The 24,172-nt window shown below is 41.2% G+C and overlaps 1 protein-coding gene across 3 annotated transcripts in view; it reads left to right on the forward strand.

Moving 5' to 3' along the window:
* The window catches only part of LOC109889444 (hexokinase-1-like), a 39,039-nt gene that overhangs the window by 2,920 nt on the left and 11,947 nt on the right, over window positions 1-24,172 (forward strand). The window contains exons 1-3 of one of the 3 annotated variants that reach the window (XM_031804963.1): window positions 7,734-7,808; window positions 15,484-15,646; window positions 23,942-24,090. In XM_031804963.1, the coding sequence (XP_031660823.1) occupies window positions 7,749-7,808; window positions 15,484-15,646; window positions 23,942-24,090 (372 nt within the window). In that variant the 5' untranslated portion in view covers window positions 7,734-7,748. Of the gene's footprint in view, window positions 1-7,733; window positions 7,809-11,131; window positions 11,415-15,483; window positions 15,647-23,941; window positions 24,091-24,172 lie in introns of those variants that run through there. The other 2 variants (XM_031804962.1, XM_031804964.1) reach the window with 2 other exon arrangements.

Genomic DNA, 24,172 nt, shown 5'->3' on the forward strand with positions numbered 1-24,172 from the left:
ACTTTACATTGTAGCAAAGTGTAATTTCTTCAGTGTTGTCACATGAAAAGATATACTCAAATATTTACAAAAACGTGAGGGGTGTCTTAACAGCGCGATTTGCCAAGTCAGGATACTCTGAGCGCAGACAAATCCAGAAATCTGGCAGTGGCTTCTAATTTAAATTACATTTTCACAGAACCGCTTGTTGCAATTTCGATGAGGCTCTCTTGTTCAGATATCGGTAAGTGGACTGGAGGCAGAGCATGAAAGGGATAACGAAACCAGTTGTTTATGTCATCCGTTTCAGGAAAGTACCTGGGTAATTGCGCACCCAACTCAGGTGCTTCGCTTTATCACATTTGACATTGTCCGTAAGATTGAGTTAATTTGCACACAAAAAACGATACCATGATGGAAAGACCTGTGTGTTGCCCTTGTTAATGCAGACAGAGAAGAGCTCCAACTTCTTAATCATAGCCTCAATTTTGTCCCACACATTGAATATAGTTGCAGAGAGTCCCTGTAATCCTAGATTCAGATCATTCAGGTAGGCCAGTCGTGTGAGAAACTCATCATGCAAGCGGTCAGACAAGTGAAAATGATGGTCAGTAAAGAACGTAAAGAAAGAAGTAAAGTAAAGAAAGTAACTTTAAGCTCATTTATCAATAAAAAAACATGTCAGTACTTTGCCCCTTGATAACCAGCGCACTTCTGTATGTTGTAAAAGTATTACGTGGTCGCCGCCCTTTCACTGCATAGTGCAGAAAATACACAAGAGATCAGGGGCCTTGCTTCAACAAAGTTAACCATTTTCACTGTAGTGTGCAAAATGTCTTTCAAGCTGTCAGGCATTTCTTTGGCAGCAAGAGCCTCTTGGTGGATGCTGCAGTGTACCCAAGTGGCGTCGGGAACAACTGCTTGCACGCGCGTTACCACTCCACTATGTCTCCCTGTCATGGCTTTTGCGCCATCAGTACAGACACCAACACATCTTGACCACCGAAATCCATTTGATGTCACAAAGCTTTCCAGTACTTTACAAATATCTTCTCCTGTTGTACTGGTTTCCAGAAGAGGATATCTTCCTTAATTGGCCCTCACAAAACTGTAATGGACATATAGCTCCCCATATAAAAACGCTTCTAGCCCCTTATTTATGGTATTATACATCTTACTACTCGAAAGTAGTAATACTTTATTTTTCAAATTGGCATGTTTTGTTTCTAAATGTCTGTGCAAGAGTGAAGGTTTCATCGAGTTGTGAGATAGTACTTTTGCACATATAACACACTGTGGCTGAGGAAAGGCACTACTCCCAATATAAGTGAACCCCAAATCAATGTAGTTCTCATCATATTTGCGCCTCTTCGATGGCCTAATGTCCCTCTCTGTTGTTCGGTGCTTTCCCAGGTAAGGGGGCAGTAGCTCTTTGGCTGCATCAGATTCACAACTGTCAGTGTCCATGCTAGCTGTGCCAACAACAAATTAAGAATTACTGATGCTAGTATTGGATGTGCTCGTGGAAGCAGAACTTGTGTTGTTGACAGGTGCAGGTGTAGTACTGCCGGTAGTAGCAGTACTACCAGTAGAGCTGGTATGTGTCTCTATGGATGCGGGCCTTACTTCTTTTGGACCATTTATCAATTTTCGAGCAAACGGAATGAGCAGCAGCTACGTTTGGCTACATACGGACCGTAACGGTTAACGGTTAATGTGATTAGATGTTAATTATTTGACTACGCTAGCTGTATTTGACATTGTGTTGTTATTTCGATGAACACTAGATGGTTTAATTTTATTTTTGCCAGTGAAACAAGGCTACAAACAAGGCTACTCGGGCAAGAAAAAAATCTCACCCAAATGTATAGCCCAGTTGGAAAATATAAATGGACTATATTTTTTTATTTGGGTTACCCCTGACGGCATTGCACGCACCCCAGTTTGGGAATAACTGTACTAGTTGCATCAGTTACCTGATGTGGAATAGAGTTCCACATAGCCATGGCTTTATGTAGTACTGTGCGCCTCCCATAGACTTCATTTGGGGATTGTGAAGAGACCTTTGGTGGCATGTCTTGTGGGGTATGCATGGGTGTCTGAGCTGTGTGCTGGTAGTTTAAACAGACAACTCGGTGCATTCAGCATGTCTACACTTTTTACAAAAACAAGTAGTGATGAAGTCAATCTCTCAATCTCTCCGTTCTGTCTCATATTGCTCAAATAAACAGCAGACCTGGTTTATGCTGCCTCTGACTCTTGTCCCCTGACTCTGGTCCCCTGACTCTGGTCTTCTGACTCTGGTCCCCTGACTCTGGTCCTCTGACTCTGGTCCTCTGACTCTGGTCCCCTGACTCTGGTCCTCTGACTCTGGTCCTCTGACTCTGGTCCCCTGACTCTGGTCCTCTGACTCTGGTCCCCTGACTCTGGTCCCCTGACTCTGGTCCCCTGACTCTGGTCCTCTGACTATGGTCCCCTGACTCTGGTCCCCTGACTCTGGTCCCCTGACTCTGGTCCTCTGACTCTGGTCCTCTGACTCTGGTCCCCTGAGTCAGAGGCAGCATTCTGGCAACTGAAGCACCGCTTCACTTCTACTCCAATCCTTACCCAGCCAGACCCAGAACTCCAGTTTGACCTCGAGGTGGATGCTTCCGATACCGGGGTAGGTGCAGTCCTGTCTCAACGTTCTCCCGTGGATCAGAAGCTTCATCCTTGTGCCTTGTCCCGCAAGCTCTCACCTGCAGAGAGAAATATTGACGTTGGCAACCGGGAACTTGACTGTTAAGCTGGCTCTTGAGGAGTGGCGTCACTGGTTAGAGCGTTCAGTTCTTCCCTTCATTGTGTGTACAGATCATAAAAATCTAGCCTCCATCCAGACCGCCAAAGTCCCATCTCTCGGCATGCCAGATGGGCATAGCTTTTTGGAAGATTCAACTTCACACTCACTTATCACCCCGGATCTAAGAATACCAAGCCTGATGCCGTCTCTCGTCAGTTCACCGCAGACAACAAAAGTTCAGAGCCTGAGACCATGATGCCTTCCTCCTGCATCGTTGCAGCCGTCTCCTGGGAGATTGAGTCCCGTGTTCGTCAGGCTCAGCTAAACCAGCCTGATCCTAGAAACAGCCCTTGTAAGGATGTGTTTGGGCCAGATTCAGTTCGTTCTGAGGTTCTTCAGTGGGCTCATTCTACTCACCTAATTTCTGCAGCATTAGTAAAGATGTGATGTTGATGATTTCATTCATGTGCTCTTTGTAACTAACCTGGTAGGTTGACTGATAACCTGAACCAGGTTGCAGGCACTAGTTATAGTTTGAAGCTTTTTCTTTAGTGGGCAGCTTGATGAAAGCCAGTCAATATTTAAATCACCCAGAAAATATACCTCACTGTTGATGTCACATACATTATCAAGCATTTCACACATGTTATCCAGATACTGACTGTTAGCACTTGGTGGTCTATAGCAGCTTCCCACCAGAATGGGCTTTAGGTGAGACAGATGAACCTGTAGCCATATTACTTCAACCGTATTTAACATGAGATCCTCTCTAAGCTTTACAGGAATGTGATTCTGAATATAAACGGCAACACCTCTACCTTTGGAGTTACTGTCTTTTCTGTAGATGTTATAACCATGTATTGCCACCACTGTATCATCAAAGTATTATCTAAGTTAGTTTCAGAGATTGTCAGAATATGAATGTCATCTGTTACTAGTAAAGTATTGATTTCATGAGCCTTGTTTCTTAAGCTATTCTTGTTTCTTAAGCTTTTCTGGGATGCTTGATTGTTTTCATTGCTTTACTGGGAAGCTTAGCAGAAGTAGACATGCTGATGTTATTTATGTTAGTGCAGGGTGAGCTGCACACAGTGGACATCCTACTAGGGCACACCGCCTCAGTGCTAACAGTATAACTCTGGGTCATAAGCACATGATTACTGCATACAATAGTTGTAGGATTAGGAGAGGCATTCAGTGCATTTAGGGGGACAAATTAGGTTCCTTACATTGTGTCTTCCAACGTACCCGGGATAATGTACATTTGCTGAAGGATTATAACAACTCAGTGACACAATGGCAGGGATTAACTGAGCTGGGTTTAGGTCATTGATAAGTCATTGTCTCAACACAGCCTTATAATGCTGTGAAAGGATCTAGGAACTCAAATGATTCGGGTGGATCCCATCCTCCCTATAAAACAAGTTTTGTTTCCAGAAGCTATCTAAATTGTCAATAAATGTTACATGCACAGAGCTGCAATAGTCTCGTAGCCAGTTACAACATGTAGTCAGGAGTCAAACTAACACCTAGTCCATACTTTGACAGCATGTAGTTTGGAGTCAAACTAACACCTAGTCCAGACTTTGACAGCATGTAGTCAGGAGTCAAACTAACACCTAGTCCAGACTTTGGCACAGTTTTAAAGCACAACAGAACACATCTTACACAGTACCTCTTGAACTGTTCAGCTTCTCCAGAATCCTCAAGGACACAGTCAAGGCTCTGGCGCCGCAGTGTGTCGTGGAGTTTGTCCTATCAAAGGATCTATATGGAACCTTTTTTTAAGGTTCTGTAAAGAACCATGCTCATAAGGTTCTAAATGGAACCTGTATTGCGCTATAAATAACCCTTACCTAAGGTTCTATAATGAACCATAAAGGTTATATATAGCACCAAAAAAGGGTTCCGCTATGGTTACAACCCTTTTTAGTGCTATATAGAACCCTTTTTATAGCTCTTTATAGAACCTTTATGGAAAATGGTTCTATAAATTACCTTTCTCAATCTAAAAAGTTTTTAAGAACAAAACAAGCTTTTTTATTCTGGATTAATAGCCTTATTACATTGTTACATTAATAGCCTGTTACATAGGTTTTATTATTGTGTTTATTATCAAGTTGAATCAGTTGTGCTAGCTCCGGAACAGAGATACTTGAGAACTACTGAATTAGATTTACAGTAGTCAACCATTTTCAAGTGACACAAGGCCATTTGTGAGTCTTTCACAAGACACCATTACTGTCCATTGTCTTTTATCTAACATGTAATAATTGCATAACACAACAGAATTGATAAACTGGAATGACACGCTCACTCATGGTTGCACAAAACGAGTAGTGCTCAAACCATACCCCAAAATATTCCAATGAGCCGCCACCCCTACATTTGAAATACCACTAAAAGAGGAAAGAACAGTTTTTTTTTAACTGCAAGGAACCATTTAAGTACTCAAAGGGTTATTTGTGGAACCACACTGACCCATCACCCTTCCCAAAGAACCTCTGAGGAAACCTAATTTCTTAGTATTTAGCATGTGTTGAGTAAGACATATTGACACTTACCAATGGTTTACAAATCTATATTAAATTTTCACCTCCTGTATAATTAAATTACACAGTCAGGTAAAGTGATTCATTTTTATTCATATCCTGTGTTACAACATTGGAATGTCCCCTATTACAGTTGAAGTCGGAAGTTTACATACACTTAGGTTGGAGTCATTAAAACTAGTTTTTCAACCACTCATTACTTGTTAACAAACTATAGTTTTGGGAAGTCGGTTAGGACATCTACTTTGTGCATGACACAAGTAATTTTTCCAACAATTGTTTACAGACAGAATATTTAACTTATAATTCACTGTATCACAATTCCAGTGGGTCGGAAGTTTACATACACTAAGTTGACTGTGCCTTTAAACAGCTTGGAAAATTCCAGAAAATTATGTCATGACTTTAGAAGCTTCTGATAGGCTAATTGACATAATTTGAGTCAATTGGAGGTGTACCTGTGGATGTATTTCAAGGCGTACCTTCAAACCCAGTGCCTCTTTGCTTGACATCATGGGAAAATCAAAAGAAATTAACCAAGACCTCAGGAAAAAAAATTGTATACCTCCAGAAGTCTGGTTCATCCTTGGGAGCAATTTCCAAACGCCTGAAGGTACCACGTTCATCTGTACAAACAACAGTACGCAAGTATAAACACCATGGCACCACACAGCCGTCATAACGCTCTAGTCTTCTAGAGATGAACATATTTTGGTGTGAAAAGTGCAAATCAATCCCAGAACAACAGCAAAGAGCCTTGTGCAGATGATGGAGGAAACAGGTACAAAAGTATCTATATCCACAGTAAAATGAGTCCTATATTGACAACCTGAAAGTCCGCTCAGCAAGGAAGAAGCCACTGCTCCAAAACCGCCATAAGCCAGACTACGGTTTGCAACTGCACATGGGGACAAAGATTGTACTTTTTGGAGAAATGTCCTCTGGTCTGATGAAACAAAAATAGAACTGTTTGGCCATAATGACCATCGTTGTGTTTGGAGGAAAAAGGGGGGGAGGCTTCCAAAGCCGAAGAACACCATCCCAACAGTGAAGCATGGGGGTGGCAGCATCATGTTGTGGGAATGCATTGCTGCAGGAGGGCCTGGTGCACTTCACAAAATAGATGGCATCATGAGGAAAGAAAATGATGTGCATATACTGAAGCAACATCTCAAGACATCCGTCAGGAAGTTAAAGCTTGGTCGCAAATGGGTCTTCCAAATGGACAATGACCCCAAGTATACTTCCAACGTTGTGGCAAAATGACTTAAGGACAACAAAGTCAAGGTATTGGAGTGGCCGTCACAAAGCCCTGACCTCAATCCTATAGAAGATGTTTGGGCACAACTGAAAAAGCGTGTGTGAGCAAGGAGGCCTACAAACCTAGCTCAGTTACATCAGCTCTCTCAGGAGGAATGGTCCAAAATTCAGCCAACTTATTGTGGGAAGCTTGTGGAAGGCTCACCGCATGTTAAACAATTTAAAGGCAATGCTACCAAATACTAATTGTGTGTATGTAAACTTCTGACCCACTGGGAATGTGATGAAAGAAATAGAATGATTTATTTCAGCTTTTATGTACTATTATTCTTACATTTCATATTCTTAAAATAAAGTGGTGATCCTAACTGACCTAAAACAGGTCATTTTTACTCTGATTAAATGTCAGGAATTGTGAAAAACTGAGTTTAAATCTATTTGTTTAAGGTGTATGTAAACTTCTGACTTCAACTGTATGCTGGCTAAATTAGACCCCTAGTGGGATTAAATAGAAGAGTTAAACCAGGGCTGCTGCATGCTACGTCATAAGACCATACACAGTAGTAGAGGGAAAACCTTGCTCACGGTAATCCCTCTCTGTCCTAGTAACGACCTAGCCTCCTGGGTTAATGATTCAGCTCATTCAGGTTTAGGGGCTGCTGCATGCTGTAGGTCACACTCACAAAACCAGCATATAAACAGCACTATGTACTGACATACTGTACATGCCCCCTCAATGTATAGGATGATTATGACTATTTTAAGAATTGTGATGGTCCCTTCGATGGCATTGGGCCAACCTGTGATTTCTTTGTGCATTTCTAAAGAGAGGCAAGGTGTCTGGCAGATTTAATGAAGCCTTTGTTGCTCCTTTGGCTGAAGATATTTGGGTGCATTCATTCAGTAGTCTTGTTTTTTTCATGTTGTAACAATAAGAGCTTTCAGTTAGAAATACAGTATCACAAGGGGAATTAGCATAGATATGTGATTCTGAAGGACTGCAGACACACTGGCCCCGGCGAAGTAGCATAGTCACCATTTGATTATATAATGAATCACCCTCTCTCAAATCCCGGCCAATCCTATCTGGAGGAACAAGTTGGTAGCACTGATTTACTTTGAGATTACCTAATCTTATTGAGGAGAAGACTTTCCCCTTTCCTTCAACCACGGAGAACATGAAGAGATTGAAGATAGACGAAGTGAGAGATGATGCAGATAATTTACCACATCCTACTGTACGTATCACTCAACTATCTCATTAAGTGGAGGGATATGCTAGGCTTATCATGAATGTGCATTATAATTAGCTGAATAAAGCAAATTCAACTGAAGCCATTGCTTAATATCGTAGTGAGTGTTTGTTCATTGGATTCTTGGACAGGAACATAAGGCATTAGCTGTGTGATAGATAGAAAAGTTGGGAGCTGGATAATTTGTATGAAAACTGATGTACATGGCTTGTTCACAACATTGCCTGAAGATGTTTTGTTGATGAACACCACTGACCTTCTGTGGACCACTCGAACTGAATCACTTATGTGACAATAGACAAGTATATACAAGTATAATGCAAATTATTTGTGTAACAGTATTACTTCTAGTATTTCAACGTTTCTGTAAAAAAAAATCTCATATTAATATATATATATATATAAATAAAATAAAATAAAATAAATATATATATTTTTTAAATCTAAAATGAATACCCCAGCATAGTGGGACACATATTATTGTGATTTTCTCCCCACCAGGTTCAAACTGTTCACTCTATGTGTGGCTGTAAAATAAAGTGAATATTTGAATGGTCACCTCATAAAACGTGACTCATACATTGCACATGATCAAAATCCCATTCTATTGCTCAGTGTGAATTCCTACTCATCCCAGCTCTTTGGAGGAACATTTCCTCTCCGTTATCTACTGTGTAAACATCATTTACGTTGTCACCATGGTGATTCTAACTGAAACTGCCACTGACAGGAAATCACTTTATGTTTGTAAAGTCTGTTGATTGGTTGTGTGTCTGTGCATGCATATCCAATATGTAACAATCACACCTCAGCCTCTATAGTATACTATAGCTGAGTAATAAGTTTTACAATTTTTAATGAATTCCCTGTTTTGTTAGTATTGATGGAAAACGCAAGCCTAGTGGATTTAGGTTTCTGTGAATACTGAAGCGTTAACTACATGGTAGCAGATCTGCTTTCATTGTCTTTAAAATTGTAAACCGATGATTGAGTTCAGCAGGTGTGCTGGAGCCCTCTCTCTACGCTGCTTTCAGTCTGTCTCTCTCTAACGTTCCCCACACACACACAAACATTTTCCCCCGTCAACCTGTTCTTCTTTCACTATTTCTAATATATTTCTGAAATATATTTTAATTCTATTTTTATTTCACTTTTATTTAGCCAGGTAGGCCAGTTGACACAAGTTCTCATTTACAACTGCGACCTGGCCAAGATAAAACAAAGCAGTGCGACCAAGAACAACAACCCAGTTACACATGGGATAAACAAATGTACAGTCAATAACACAATAGAAAAATCAATGTATAGTGTGTGCAAATAAGATTAGGGAGGTAAGGCAATAAATAGGCCATAGTGGTGAAATAATTACAATTTAGCATTAACACTGGAGTGATAGATGTGTAGATGATGATGTGCAAGTAGAGATACTGGGGTGCAAAATAGCAACAACAAAAACAACATGGGGATGAATTAGTTGGGTGTTCTTTTTACAGATGGGCTGTGTACAGGTACAGTGATCGGCAAACTGCTCTGACAGCAAATGCTTAAAGTTAGAGAGGGAGATATTAAGTCTCCAGCTTCTGATTTTTGCAATTTGTTCCAGTCATTGGCAGCAGAGCACTGGAAGGAAAGGCGGAGAAAGGAGGTGTTGGCTTTGGGGATGACCAGTGAAATATACCTGCTGGAGCGCGTGCCATGGGTGGGTGTTGCTATGGTGACCAGTGAGCTGAGATAAGGTTGGGCTTTACCTAGCAAAGACTTATAGATGACCTGGAGCCAGTGGGTTTGGCGACGAATATGTAGCGAGGGCCAGCCAACGAGAGCATACAGGTCGCAGAGGTAGGTAGAATATGGGGCTTTAGTGACAAAACGGATGACGCTGTGATAGACTACATACAATTTGCTGAGTAGAGTGTTGGAGGCTATTTTGTAAATGACATCGCCGAAATCAAGGATCGATAGGATAGTCAGTTTTACGGGAGTATGTTTGGCAGCATGAATGAAGGAGGCTTTGTTGCGAAATAGGAAGACAATTCTAGATGTCATTTTGGATTGGAGATGCTTAATGTGAGTCTGGAAGGAGAGTTTACAGTCTAACCAGACACCTAGATATTTGTAGTAGAACCGTCCAGAGTAGTGGTGTTAGTCGGGTGGGCGGATGCGGGCTCTTGATCGGTTGAAGAGCATGCATTTACTTTTACTAGCATTTAAGAAAAGTTGGAGGCCAAAGAAGGAGTGTTGTAGGGCGTTGAAGCTCGTTTTAAGGTTTGTTAGGACAGTGTCCAAAGAAAGTGTGTGAGCAAACTCTGAACCTTGTTCAAAAACCCTGAACCTTGTTCAAAAGAAGTGAGTAAGAGAGAACTTAACTTCCCCTGATGACTTAACTTCCCCTGGTAGCTCTGCAATTACCAGACAAATGCAGTGACAATCCCTCCTGCTCAATTACAGCAGTTGGGAGGGGAGCAGGGGAAGAGGGGGAGAGGTTGGATAGAGGACTCGTGTTTCAGAGAATAGCACACGTCAGGGGTGTGTCATCTGACCCTCGTGAGCTGAACCACATCCATTTATACACACCACTCACAGTGTGTGAGACAGAGGGGGACGTTCTAAATTGTTAACAACAGACTTACCAAATTACACAAAACACGTTTTTTTTCTGTTTTGTGTATATTTGAAAATCAAACGTATTATTAATTTGTAGTGGTCATACAGTCAGTTGCTTTGCCATTGCAACACAACTGGACCTCTAAGCCACATCTTAAACCTTTACAACACCCTACAAGTGTCCTTCAGGCAGATTGTACCACTGCCTATTGTAGGCAGCAGTGCAGTAACATGCAGCAGCAGCCTCCAGTAGGGGCAGTCCAGAGAAATATATTAGTCAGCTTACAGAGCTCCCTGACAACATGCAGAGAAAAGAGAAAAAGAGAAAAAGCGCTTTGGGGGTCAGAGGAGGACACTCGAGTGATACAGGCTCAACCCAAGAGCAAGGACAATTCAACGTAACCTAACCCCTCCCTGCCTACTGTTTAACCCCTATGAGCCATCACCACAGCAACGTGCTGAACATGCCTGTTGGTTTAAAAAAAAGGATTGAGACCGGTTCTCTTTTTCCCCTCCTCCTCTCTCCTCTACTTCCTCGTTTCCTCCCCCACCCGATGTTCTTGTGAAAGAGAGTGTGTACTGCAGGCAGCCAGCCAGCCACCCTTTCGGCTGGGTTCTGCCCGGGAGGCCCTTCAGCAGTTCAGCCAATCAGAGCACAGGCAGAAGGAAGGGCTTAAACCAGTCCCCATCCCAGCCCCCCTACTGCGTGCATCTCATGCAAGCTAAACTTACTCCACATAGTCTGACTTCCTGGACCCAGGGAGAGAGTGTTGCGATAGTACTGATCTGTGTAGGAGCCCCATACATGACTGCTTTGTTTGAAACTGTGAGCTTGTTTTAACCTCCTCACCAGTGAGAAGAGACAATAGGGATTTCCCTTTTTTTTTAGCTCTCCATTTCTCCTTCACCACATCGGTGGACAGGATGATAGCAGCACAGCTTCTGGCCTACTTCTTCACTGAGTTGAAGGATGATAAAGTCAAAAAGGTGAGTGCCCTGTAGGGACCTTGCTACAGCAGGCAGAGCCGTTGCTACCTTCCTCCTAAAAATAGGACAGCTTTGAGGCACAGAGCTCAGGGCCATGTGACAAAATGTGACATAATCTGAAGCCCTGGGCTTATCGAGTGCCCCGAAGTTAAATTCTTTCTGACTAGAGTCATGGTTACGTTTTCCTGTGTTGTGATAGCGTGCAGCAGCATTTACAGTGTTGGTCAGGGCATCTTGTCTGTACCAATGCAATGTCCTTGAAACCAGGATGTGGGCTGCCCTGAGCAGTGGGCCACGGGTTTTTCCACGTCTGTTGTGAATGAATGTGTAGGGTGTGGTAACTCTAACCCTGTGAGAGGTCAGGAGCATCTAAAGCTACCCACCTCTTATGAGCAGAGGGTCAGGTTTCAGCCACCGAATGACATTGCCTCCACCAGCTTCCTGGAGGCCCTTGCTGTAATGATTTCACTCTGTCATTGTTGAGAGAGAAAGGAATGCAAACGTTGAGAATGTGCATGTTGGAACTGCCCCATACCCCCTCTCTTGGCTGTTGTAGGACTACTGGCTAGGGTGTGTTAGTGGCAAATGTGCCTAAAGAAAAGCTAGCAAGTACATACTCTAGCTGGCAAGCCTATATCCTTGTGGTAAATGTAATGTCACTAGATTAAAACCAGCAATTATTCAGAAGTATCAAACATCTTTAGATTTCTCTGGCACATCCGTGTAAACAATTTACAGCGAGGTACAGGTTATATATTCTCTGAAGGTTATTTGTGTGGATGTCTGAGATGTGCTGCTGCATGACTTGTAGTGCTAATGAATGAAACATTCCGTTGCAAGTTGTTGGGCTCAACTAGTGTTTTGTAACAGGCCAAAACAGCGATCAAAAGATGTATGTGCTTTTACGTGTTTGGTCAGCTGCAAGTACATTTTTTGGGGAGTTATTTCCCCCTCTAAATCTGCTGTTTTGCTCATCAACTCAGTTAATGTAGGAAACTGCTAGAAAGAGAACCCATGTGTTCTCAATTGACGCAACTCTAAAAAGGAATCTAAAACATTTAGGTGTTGTACAATCCAATCTTCCTTAATTGTGCAATATCCTCTCACTTTTTTTTTTTTTTACAGTATGTGCAATATGATCAAGGATAAGGAATGCGGCATAGGTATCACATAGATTGTGTGTATTTGTACTGACTCATTTACGTGATTAATATGTCATACGTGCTAATAGGCCACACTCCCATTCCACATCTTTAGGAAACAGGAAACAATGTGACGACTGTAAAAAGTCACCAGTGAAAGCTCGGTTTACATATCCTCAATCCTTTATTTCGATGTGTGCTGTGGTAGTTAAAAAAACATTGACATATCGAAATATTTGTTTGGCATACTCGAAGGCTTTTAGCTTGTGGCTAGAGAAACACACCCATATTACATTTGGTTATCAGGTTAAACTCTCAAACGGTGTTCTGAACACAATGCAATGAAGGTTCAACGGGCAGCCATTTTCAGTCAATACCAAGCATTCTTTACAGGGTTAATTGTGTCTACAAAACTACTATAAATAATACTACATGTTTGTAAAAAAACGTATTACCAAATTTCATCAGCCTAATCTCAAGGCTGATGAAATGGTTAGAACAGGAAATATGTGTAATATTTAACCCCTGGAACAGGAACCCCACGCATTCTTCTTAAATGACTTATATATTTAGTGCCTTCAGAAAGTATTCATACCTCTTGACTTATTCCACAATGTTGATTTTGTTTCAGCCTGATTTGAAAATGTATTAAATACAATATCCAATAATGACAAAGTGAAAACACGTTTTATAAATTTCAGCAAATTTATTGAAAATTTACTTAAGTATTCACATCTCTGAGACAATAAATGCTAGAATCTCATTTGGCAGCGATGACCGTTTTGAGTCTTTCTGGGTAAGTCTCTGAGAGCTTTGCACACCTGGATTGTACAATATTTGCATATATGTGTTTTAACTTTTGTTCCTCAATCTGAACCAGGCTGTTACACAACAAAATGTGTAAAAAGTCAAGGGGTGTGAAGGCACTGTATGGTGTGTGTTACTAATGTTTTATAGCAATGCTGACTGTATGTACTGCATGACAATCATCATGACTTGCTTTTTATATTTCCTGCATTGGAATAGTAAAGTTTATACAGTTAGTGCTAACCCAAACATTTTATATCTCACATAAATTCCTTTCACTTTTATTCCTCTTGTTACAGACTGGTACTGTCTAGCTCGTTACTGGAATGTCTCGAGGTAGCTCAATAGAGCTCTGTCCTCAAATAAACTCCTGTTTTATTTCACTGCCTTCATTCACATGGACAGATGTGGAAAGGCTTTAGAGAGAACGGCTCACTCTCCCAAGATTAAGGGTCAGAGGTGTGGCCTTCATGTCACTAGGCCCAGTATGTAAAAGGACTGCTGAATTACGAGTATTACTTGAATGTTTTCTAAATTTTGGTGTCGTTTGTGAGACCATTTGTGTTCCATTTCAAGGACAAAGCAGATAAAATAATCTTAATGTTTTGAATGTTTATGTATGAATGATGAGTGGATTAAACTGAATAAAACATTTCCCTCAAGAAGGTGGTTGTCAAATCAAACCGTATTTGTCACATGCGCTGAATACAACAGGTGTAGGTAGACCTTACAGTGAAATGCTTACTTACAAGCCCTTAACCAACAATGAAGTTTTAATTGAAATATGTGTTAAGTAAAAAATGTAAAATAGAAAGTAACAAATAATTCTACAACAGTAGTAAAATAACAATAGCGGGGCTATATACACGGGGTACCGATACAAAGTTGATGTGCGGGGGCACCGGTTAGTTGAGGTAATTGAGGTAATATGTACATGTAGTTAAAGTGACTATGCATAGATAATAAACAGAGAGTAGCAGCAGCGTAAAGAGGTATCTGGGTAGCCCTTTGATTAGCTGTTCAGGAGTCTTGTGGCTTGGTGGTAGAAGCTGGTAAGAAGCCTTTTGGACCTAGACTCTAGCGCTCCGGTACCGCTTGCCGTACAGTCTATGACTAAGGTAGCTGGAGTCTTTGAGAATTTTTAGGGCCTTCCTCTGACACAGCCTGGTATAGAGGTCCTGGATGGCAGGAAGCTTAGCCCCAGTGATGTACTGGGCCGTACGCACTACCCTCTGTAGTGCCTTGCAGTTGGAGACCGAGCAGTTGCCATACCAGGCAATGATGCAACCAGTCAGGATGCTCACGATGGTGCAGGTGTAAAACCTTTTGAGGATCTGAGGACCCATACCAAATCTTTTCAGTTTCCTGAGTGGGAATAGGCTTTGTCGTGCCCTCTTCACAACTGTCTTAGTGTGTTTGGACCATGACAGTCTGTTGGTGATGTGGACACCAAGGGAACTTGAAGCTCTCAACCTGTTCCACTACAGCCCCGTCGATGAGAATGGGGCGTGCTCGGTCCTCCTTTTCCTGTAGTCCACAATCATCTCCTTTGTCTTGATCACGTTGAGGTTGTTGTCCTGGCACCACATGGCCAGGTCTCTGACCTTCCTATAGGCTGTCTCATCATTGTTGGTGATCAGGTATACCACTGTTGTGTAATATGAAAACTTGATGATGGTGTTGGACTTGTGCCTGGCCATGCAGTCATGAGTGAATAGGGAGTACAGGAGGGGACTGAGAACGCACCCCTGAGGGGCCCCCGTGTTGAGGATCAACGTTGCAGATGTGTTGTTACCTACCCTTACCACCTGGGGGCGGCCCGTCAGGAAGTCCAGGATCCAGTTGCAGAGGGAGGTGTTTAGTCCCAGGGTCCTTAGCTTAGTGTTGAGCTTTGAGGGCACTATGGTGTTGAACGCTGAGCTTTAGTCAATGAATAGCATTCTCACATAGGTGTTTATTTTGTCCTGGTGGGAAAGGGCCGTGTTGAGTGCAATAGAGATTGCATCATCTGAGGATCTGTTGGAGCGGTTTGCAAATTAAGTGGTTCTAGGGTTTCTGGGATAATGGTGTTGATGTGAGCCATGAGTGATCAATGATGATGATGTGTTGATGTCTTTCAGATCGATAAGTACCTGTACGCCATGCGTTTCTCCGACGAGACGCTGTTGGACATCATGAAGCGCTTCAGGATGGAGCTGGGAAATGGGCTGGGCCAGGACACCAACCCCACAGCAACCGTCAAGATGCTGCCCACCTTCGTCAGGTCCATTCCTGACGGTTCAGGTGAGCATGGATATTCAGATGAAGAAGAATTGTGGGAAATGTATGCCTTTCTTTAAAAGGGACAAGATGTAACATGTTAAAGATTTGTACAGTTACTGGTGTAGGATCTTAATTAGTTTCAGGACATGTACTGCACACCAGGAAATACAAACTTGTAGTATATTCAAACTTTAAAAAAGGCTTCTAAAGTTCGTAATTTCCACTTTAGAATGTCAGACTTGATTTGACCTCTGCTAAGTCCCCCAACAAGCTGCATTCCAAACACTTAAGACACACCTTCTCCCCTCAGCCCCCAAATTAAGTGGACACCTCTGATAACGTATTATGACGTCTGACGAGCTGACACTTGCAGGGAAAGGAGCGAGGGAAGAATAAATCAATTTTAAATGGACCACTCTTGCCTGGAAATTTGTCACTCGTTCATTCTTATTTTCTTCTTCTTGTCAAGACCAGTATATAAGGGATCTATTTTCAGGCATTTCTTTTATGCCTTATATGTTAGGTTAGCTCAACCAAAACATTTATAAACCCCTACAAAAATGTCCATTAATAATTCACATTTCCTCTGCTGCATAATTATTTTCCTGCTGTGAGAAACTGCTGAAATGAAGATCGTACATCTCTACACATCTAGGTGTGAGAAAGAATCCTGGGGTGTAATCATTAGCCTGAGATGTTAAAATTAGAGTTTTTAATTGGACAAATTCAGATAAGTCCCTCCCCATTTCATTCCGTTTGCTTTCGTTTAAGAAACGCTTTGCAACAGAATCGGCGGAATGATTTACACCCCAGATGGTCAAGTGGCATTGTTTCAGTTTTTTTCTCCCATTGGCTAGAGTTACAGTCACAATAAACATTTGAGGATCTGATTTCCTGAGTACAACCTACATTTAATTTTACCAATATTAAAGGACACAATCTCATACATCTCACCTCATCAATTCTCCTATGATCTTTCAGGGCGGGTCAATATGAGTTGGCAGCACATTCGATCTGCCAACATTCAAATCAAATCATTTTAATGAAAAGGGTTATCTGATGTTCCTGATACAGCAAGTTGAAATAATGTTTGATTCATGAAGAATTGCATCTTATTGTGTCCAACACTTGTAAACTTTGCTAGAATTTGGTGACAACTGGTGTGTCTTAATCTATAGTAGCAGAAGGATGATACATTTTTTGATCAACTGTTTCAAATTGACAAATGAAGCATCCAGTGGGTTCATCAATGCATTCATTCAATGATGAATGAACTGTTGTCGTCTGAATTTCTGTAGGCCTACTGCAGCGACAAGCTTGCCATGTAATCATGGTAGAATCTGCCTTTGCTGCAGCGTGTAAGCATTCTATATTCAAGCCCTCCAGCACCCTATCAAAAGCTTGTGAATACATCATAGATTACACATAATCCCACCTCCAGATTTTTACAGGCAGTCAGTGTCTGATTCTACCGTCTGTACTCGGTGGAAGGCTGTGTTATGTGTGTGACCGGCGGGGTTGGAACCCGGGTCTCCTGTGTGCCACAAGATTGTGGTAAGCCATTGAGCTGAAGCCTATAGGCATTAGCTTGGGGAGCTACAGTGGGGCAAAAAAGTATTTAGTCAGCCACCAATTGTGCAAGTTCTCCCACTTCAAAATATGAGAGTGGCCTGTAATTTTCATCATAGGTACACTTCAACTGTGACAGACAAAATTAGAAAAAAAATCCAGAAAATCACATTGTAGGATTTTTAATGAATTTATTTGCAAATTATGGTGTAAAATAAGTATTTGGTCACCTACAAACAAGCAAGATTTCTGGCTCTCACAGACCTGTAACTTCTTCTTTAAAAGGCTCCTCTGTCCTCCACTCGTTACCTGTATTAATGGCACCTGTTTGAACTTGTTATCAGTATAAAAGACACCTGTCCACAACCTCAAACAGTCACACTCCAAACTCCACTATGGCCAAGACCAAAGAGCTGTCAAAGGACACCAGAAACAAAATTGTAGACCTGCACCAGGCTGGGAAGACTGAATCTGCAATAGGTAAGCAGCTTGGTTTGAAGAAATCAACTGTGGGAGCAATTATTAGGAAATGTAAGACATACAAGACCACTGATAATCTCCCTCGATCTGGGGCTCCACGCCAGATCTCACCCCATGGGGTCAAAATGATCACAAGAAACGTGAGCAAAAATCCCAGAACCACAAGGGGGGACCTAGTGAATGACCTACAGAGAGCTGGGACCAAAGTAACAAAGCCTACCATCAGTAACACACTACGCTGCCAGGGACTCAAATCCTGCAGTGCCAGACGTGTCCCCCTGCTTAAGCTAGTACATGTCCAGGCCCGTCTGAAGTTTGCTAGAGAGCATTTGGATGATCCAGAAGAAGATTGGGAGAATGTCATATGGTCAGATGAAACCAAAATATAACTTTTTGGTAAAAACTCAACTCCTCGTGTTTGGAGGACAAAGAATGCTGAGTTGCATCCAAAGAACACCATACATACTGTGAAGCATGGGGGTGGAAACATCATGCTTTGGGGCTGTTTTTCTTTAAAGGGATCAGGACGACTGATCCGTGTAAAGGACAAAATGAATGGGACCATGTATTGGGAGATTTTGAGTGAAAACCTCCTTCCATCAGCAAGGGCATTGAAGATGAAACGTGACTGGGTCTTTCAGTATGACAATGATCCCAAACACACCGCCCGGGCAACGAAGGAGTAGCTTTGTAAGGAGTTGAAAGTCCGTGTTGCCCAGCAACAGCCCCAAAACATCACTGCTCTAGAGGAGATCTGCATGGAGAAATGGGACAAAATACCAGCAACAGTGTGTGAAAACCTTGTGAAGACTTACAGAAAATGGTTGACCTCTGTCATTGCCAACAAAGGGTATATAACAAAGTATTGAGATAAACTTTTGTTATTGACCAAATACTTATTTTCTACCATAATTTGCAAATAAATTCATAAAAAATCCTACAATGTGATTTTCTGGATTTTTTTCTCTCATTTTGTCTGTCATAGTTGAAGTGTACCTATGATGAAAATTACAGGCCTCTCTCATCTTTTTAAGTGGGAGAACTTGCACAATTGGTGGCTGACTAAATACTTTTGGGCCCCACTGTATGTGTGAGCATGGTCAACATTATCAACTATATGTGTTATGTGTTATCAACTATATGGAATACGTCTATCAGCTACGGCAACACAAATGTTTCCTACGGTCAGTGACATGGTACTTCCTTCAATGATTTATTGGGGAATTGTGGAAAGGAGTGGAGAATTGGATTTCAAACAATGGTTTTCACTAGGCTATCTATACTTTCATGTGATTTTCAGCGTCTTCATTTGTAAGTAATACGATACTAATAAATATGGATATTGTAAATACAGTTTAGTTGCTCCTTTAAGACTCCTACTGTTACTGTGTTAATAAGTAACATCCAGGCTGCTGAATTCTGCTGTCATTCACACTTTAAATATTTGTTAATTCATTAACAAGGAAGCAAGCAGTTAAGGAAGTCTAATGGGTTTGACTACCTCTTGACATAGCCTAATGTTGCAACGCTACACTGACTGAAGTTAGTGCAACTGTTTAGTGCAATCATTACCTAATGAATCAACTACTGGTAGGCTAAACAGTATCTATTAACATCCTATCAGGAAAGCGCAATTCAGAGACGAGTGGTCGGTGAAGCTTTCTCACTTTCCCCTATCAGCAGACCAATTTGTCAGACTGTGAAAACTAGCGGATAGCCAACCTAGCAATGATTTATTGTTGTCAGGCGACAGCAGTAGGGTGAATTAGGTTGTTAGTCTGTCTGCACTCAGTGTTTTAGGATTGGATGTCAAAATAAAAAAACATTTTAAAAAAAGCATTTCCTGTCAAACAATCCCTTTGAAGTAAATCACAGCAAATGTGGCATACATCACACTGTCAGGGTATTAGCTTGTGAATAGAGTAAGAGATCATATATGCAGTAGGTCTTTAGGGTTCAAATGTTGCATACATCACACTGTCAGGGTATTAGCTTGTGAATAGAGTAAGAGATCATATATGCAGTAGGTCTTTAGGGTTCAAATGTTGCATACATCACACTGTCAGGGTATTAGCTTGTGAATAGAGTAAGAGATCATATATGCAGTAGGTCTTTAGGGTTCAAATGTGGCATACATCACACTGTCAGGGTATTAGCTTGTGAATAGAGTAAGAGATCATATATGCAGTAGGTCTTTAGGGTTCAAATGTTGCATACATCACACTGTCAGGGTATTAGCTTGTGAATAGAGTAAGAGATCATATATGCAGTAGGTCTTTAGGGTTCAAATGTGGCATACATCACACTGTCAGGGTATTAGCTTGTGAATAGAGTAAGAGATCATATATGCAGTAGGTCTTTAGGGTTCAAATGTGGCATACATCACACTGTCAGGGTATTAGCTTGTGAATAGAGTAAGAGATCATATATGCAGTAGGTCTTTAGGGTTCAAATGTTGCATACATCACACTGTCAGGGTATTAGCTTGTGAATAGAGTAAGAGATCATATATGCAGTAGGTCTTTAGGGTTCAAATGTTGCATACATCACACTGTCAGGGTATTAGCTTGTGAATAGAGTAAGAGATCATATATGCAGTAGGTCTTTAGGGTTCAAATGTGGCATACATCACACTGTCAGGGTATTAGCTTGTGAATAGAGTAAGAGATCATATATGCAGTAGGTCTTTAGGGTTCAAATGTTGCATACATCACACTGTCAGGGTATTAGCTTGTGAATAGAGTAAGAGATCATATATGCAGTAGGTCTTTAGGGTTCAAATGTGGCATACATCACACTGTCAGGGTATTAGCTTGTGAATAGAGTAAGAGATCATATATGCAGTAGGTCTTTAGGGTTCAAATGTGGCATACATCACACTGTCAGGGTATTAGCTTGTGAATAGAGTAAGAGATCATATATGCAGTAGGTCTTTAGGGTTCAAATGTGGCATACATCACACTGTCAGGGTATTAGCTTGTGAATAGAGTAAGAGATCATATATGCAGTAGGTCTTTAGGGTTCAAATGTGGCATACATCACACTGTCAGGGTATTAGCTTGTGAATAGAGTAAGAGATCATATATGCAGTAGGTCTTTAGGGTTCAAATGTGGCATACATCACACTGTCAGGGTATTAGCTTGTGAATAGAGTAAGAGATCATATATGCAGTAGGTCTTTAGGGTTCAAATGTGGCATACATCACACTGTCAGGGTATTAGCTTGTGAATAGAGTAAGAGATCATATATGCAGTAGGTCTTTAGGGTTCAAATGTTGCATACATCACACTGTCAGGGTATTAGCTTGTGAATAGAGTAAGAGATCATATATGCAGTAGGTCTTAGGGTTCAAATGTGGCATACATCACACTGTCAGGGTATTAGCTTGTGAATAGAGTAAGAGATCATATATGCAGTAGGTCTTTAGGGTTCAAATGTGGCATACATCACACTGTCAGGGTATTAGCTTGTGAATAGAGTAAGAGATCATATATGCAGTAGGTCTTTAGGGTTCAAATGTTGCATACATCACACTGTCAGGGTATTAGCTTGTGAATAGAGTAAGAGATCATATATGCAGTAGGTCTTTAGGGTTCAAATGTTGCATACATCACACTGTCAGGGTATTAGCTTGTGAATAGAGTAAGAGATCATATATGCAGTAGGTCTTTAGGGTTCAAATGTTGCATACATCACACTGTCAGGGTATTAGCTTGTGAATAGAGTAAGAGATCATATATGCAGTAGGTCTTTAGGGTTCAAATGTGGCATACATCACACTGTCAGGGTATTAGCTTGTGAATAGAGTAAGAGTTCATATATGCAGTAGGTCTTTAGGGTTCAAATGTGGCATACATCACACTGTCAGGGTATTAGCTTGTGAATAGAGTAAGAGATCATATATGCAGTAGGTCTTTAGGGTTCAAATGTGGCATACATCACACTGTCAGGGTATTAGCTTGTGAATAGAGTAAGAGATCATATATGCAGTAGGTCTTTAGGGTTCAAATGTGGCATACATCACACTGTCAGGGTATTAGCTTGTGAATAGAGTAAGAGATCATATATGCAGTAGGTCTTTAGGGTTCAAATGTGGCATACATCACACTGTCAGGGTATTAGCTTGTGAATAGAGTAAGAGATCATATATGCAGTAGGTCTTTAGGGTTCAAATGTGGCATACATCACACTGTCAGGGTATTAGCTTGTGAATAGAGTAAGAGATCATATATGCAGTAGGTCTTTAGGGTTCAAATGTGGCATACATCACACTGTCAGGGTATTAGCTTGTGAATAGAGTTAGAGATCATATATGCAGTAGGTCTTTAGGGTTCAAATGTTGCATACATCACACTGTCAGGGTATTAGCTTGTGAATAGAGTAAGAGATCATATATACAGTAGGTCTTTAGGGTTCAAATGTTGCATACATCACACTGTCAGGGTATTAGCTTGTGAATAGAGTAAGAGATCATATATGCAGTAGGTCTTTAGGGTTCAAATGTGGCATACATCACACTGTCAGGGTATTAGCTTGTGAATAGAGTAAGAGATCATATATGCAGTAGGTCTTTAGGGTTCAAATGTGGCATACATCACACTGTCAGGGTATTAGCTTGTGAATAGAGTAAGAGATCATATATGCAGTAGGTCTTTAGGGTTCAAATGTGGCATACATCACACTGTCAGGGTATTAGCTTGTGAATAGAGTAAGAGATCATATATGCAGTAGGTCTTTAGGGTTCAAATGTGGCATACATCACACTGTCAGGGTATTAGCTTGTGAATAGAGTAAGAGATCATATATGCAGTAGGTCTTTAGGGTTCAAATGTGGCATACATCACACTGTCAGGGTATTAGCTTGTGAATAGAGTAAGAGATCATATATGCAGTAGGTCTTTAGGGTTCAAATGTGGCATACATCACACTGTCAGGGTATTAGCTTGTGAATAGAGTAAGATATCATATATGCAGTAGGTCTTTAGGGTTCAAATGTGGCATACATCACACTGTCAGGGTATTAGCTTGTGAATAGAGTTAGAGATCATATATGCAGTAGGTCTTTAGGGTTCAAATGTTGCATACATCACACTGTCAGGGTATTAGCTTGTGAATAGAGTAAGAGATCATATATACAGTAGGTCTTTAGGGTTCAAATGTTGCATACATCACACTGTCAGGGTATTAGCTTGTGAATAGAGTAAGAGATCATATATGCAGTAGGTCTTTAGGGTTCAAATGTGGCATACATCACACTGTCAGGGTATTAGCTTGTGAATAGAGTAAGAGATCATATATGCAGTAGGTCTTTAGGGTTCAAATGTGGCATACATCACACTGTCAGGGTATTAGCTTGTGAATAGAGTAAGAGATCATATATGCAGTAGTTCTTTAGGGTTCAAATGTGGCATTTCCTCTTGTTTAGTTTTCTTACTTTTCAGTTCTGTTGGTTTTCAAAGGAGAAGTTGTCATGCCCATAAAGTACTACTGCTTTAATTGTAACATGTTCTCAAGACAGTTTGACAATGTCTTTCATTCCCAGGAGAGTGGAGTTTTGGCAAGAGTTGCCAGGAGCTTTAGCCAAACTGATATACTCTTGCATGGCAATGCCAAGGATAGTCAACCCAGGCATGGGCAACACAAGGATAGTCAACACAGGCATGGGCAACACAAGGATAGTCAACCCAGGCATGGGCAACACAAGGATAGTCAACCCAGGCATGGGCAACACAAGGATAGTCAACCCAGGCATGGGCAACACAAGGATAGTCAACCCAGGCATGGGCAACACAAGGATAGTCAACCCAGGCATGGGCAACACAAGGAGTTCAGTCTCTGTGGAATGTGACTGTAGAACTACATTTATAACCTACATATCTCTATCAGTACTATGTGCCAGTGGCTCATATGTTCTTGCTGTGTCCACATTAGATTAGATTAGATTAATTTTATTATCCCACCAGGGTAACATTTATTTGGTTGTGTTCTTAGAAAGACAAAGTACAGATGTAGGATCTTAATTTAAACACCCTGTTGCAGGAGAACTTTCCTGCAATGCGTCAACCCCTACAAAAAATTATGATTCATTATAATCCACACAATAATTCACATTTCCTGTTTCTGCAGGATTATTTTCCAGCTGTAGCAAACTGGCTCAAATTAAGATACTCCATCTGTACATAAAACAGAGGAACACAGAATAATAATAAAATGCATTTGAAGGTGCGACGAACGTTACACATCCATATTGTTTTTGCGTGTTACAGAGAAGGGGGACTTCATTGCTCTGGATCTGGGAGGCTCGGCTTTCCGCATCCTGCGAGTAAAGGTGTCCCATGAGAAGAAGCAGACGGTTCAGATGGAGAGCCAGGTCTATGACACTCCTGAGGACATCATCCATGGCAGCGGCACTCAGGTACGGAGTACCATTCAAACTCAAACCATATATAAATGTCTAAGGGCCCGATTCAGACTTGAGATAAGTAGACTCAACTTTT

Source organism: Oncorhynchus kisutch, linkage group LG25 (assembly GCF_002021735.2).
Source record: "Oncorhynchus kisutch isolate 150728-3 linkage group LG25, Okis_V2, whole genome shotgun sequence".
Classification (NCBI taxonomy): Eukaryota; Metazoa; Chordata; class Actinopteri; order Salmoniformes; family Salmonidae; genus Oncorhynchus; species Oncorhynchus kisutch.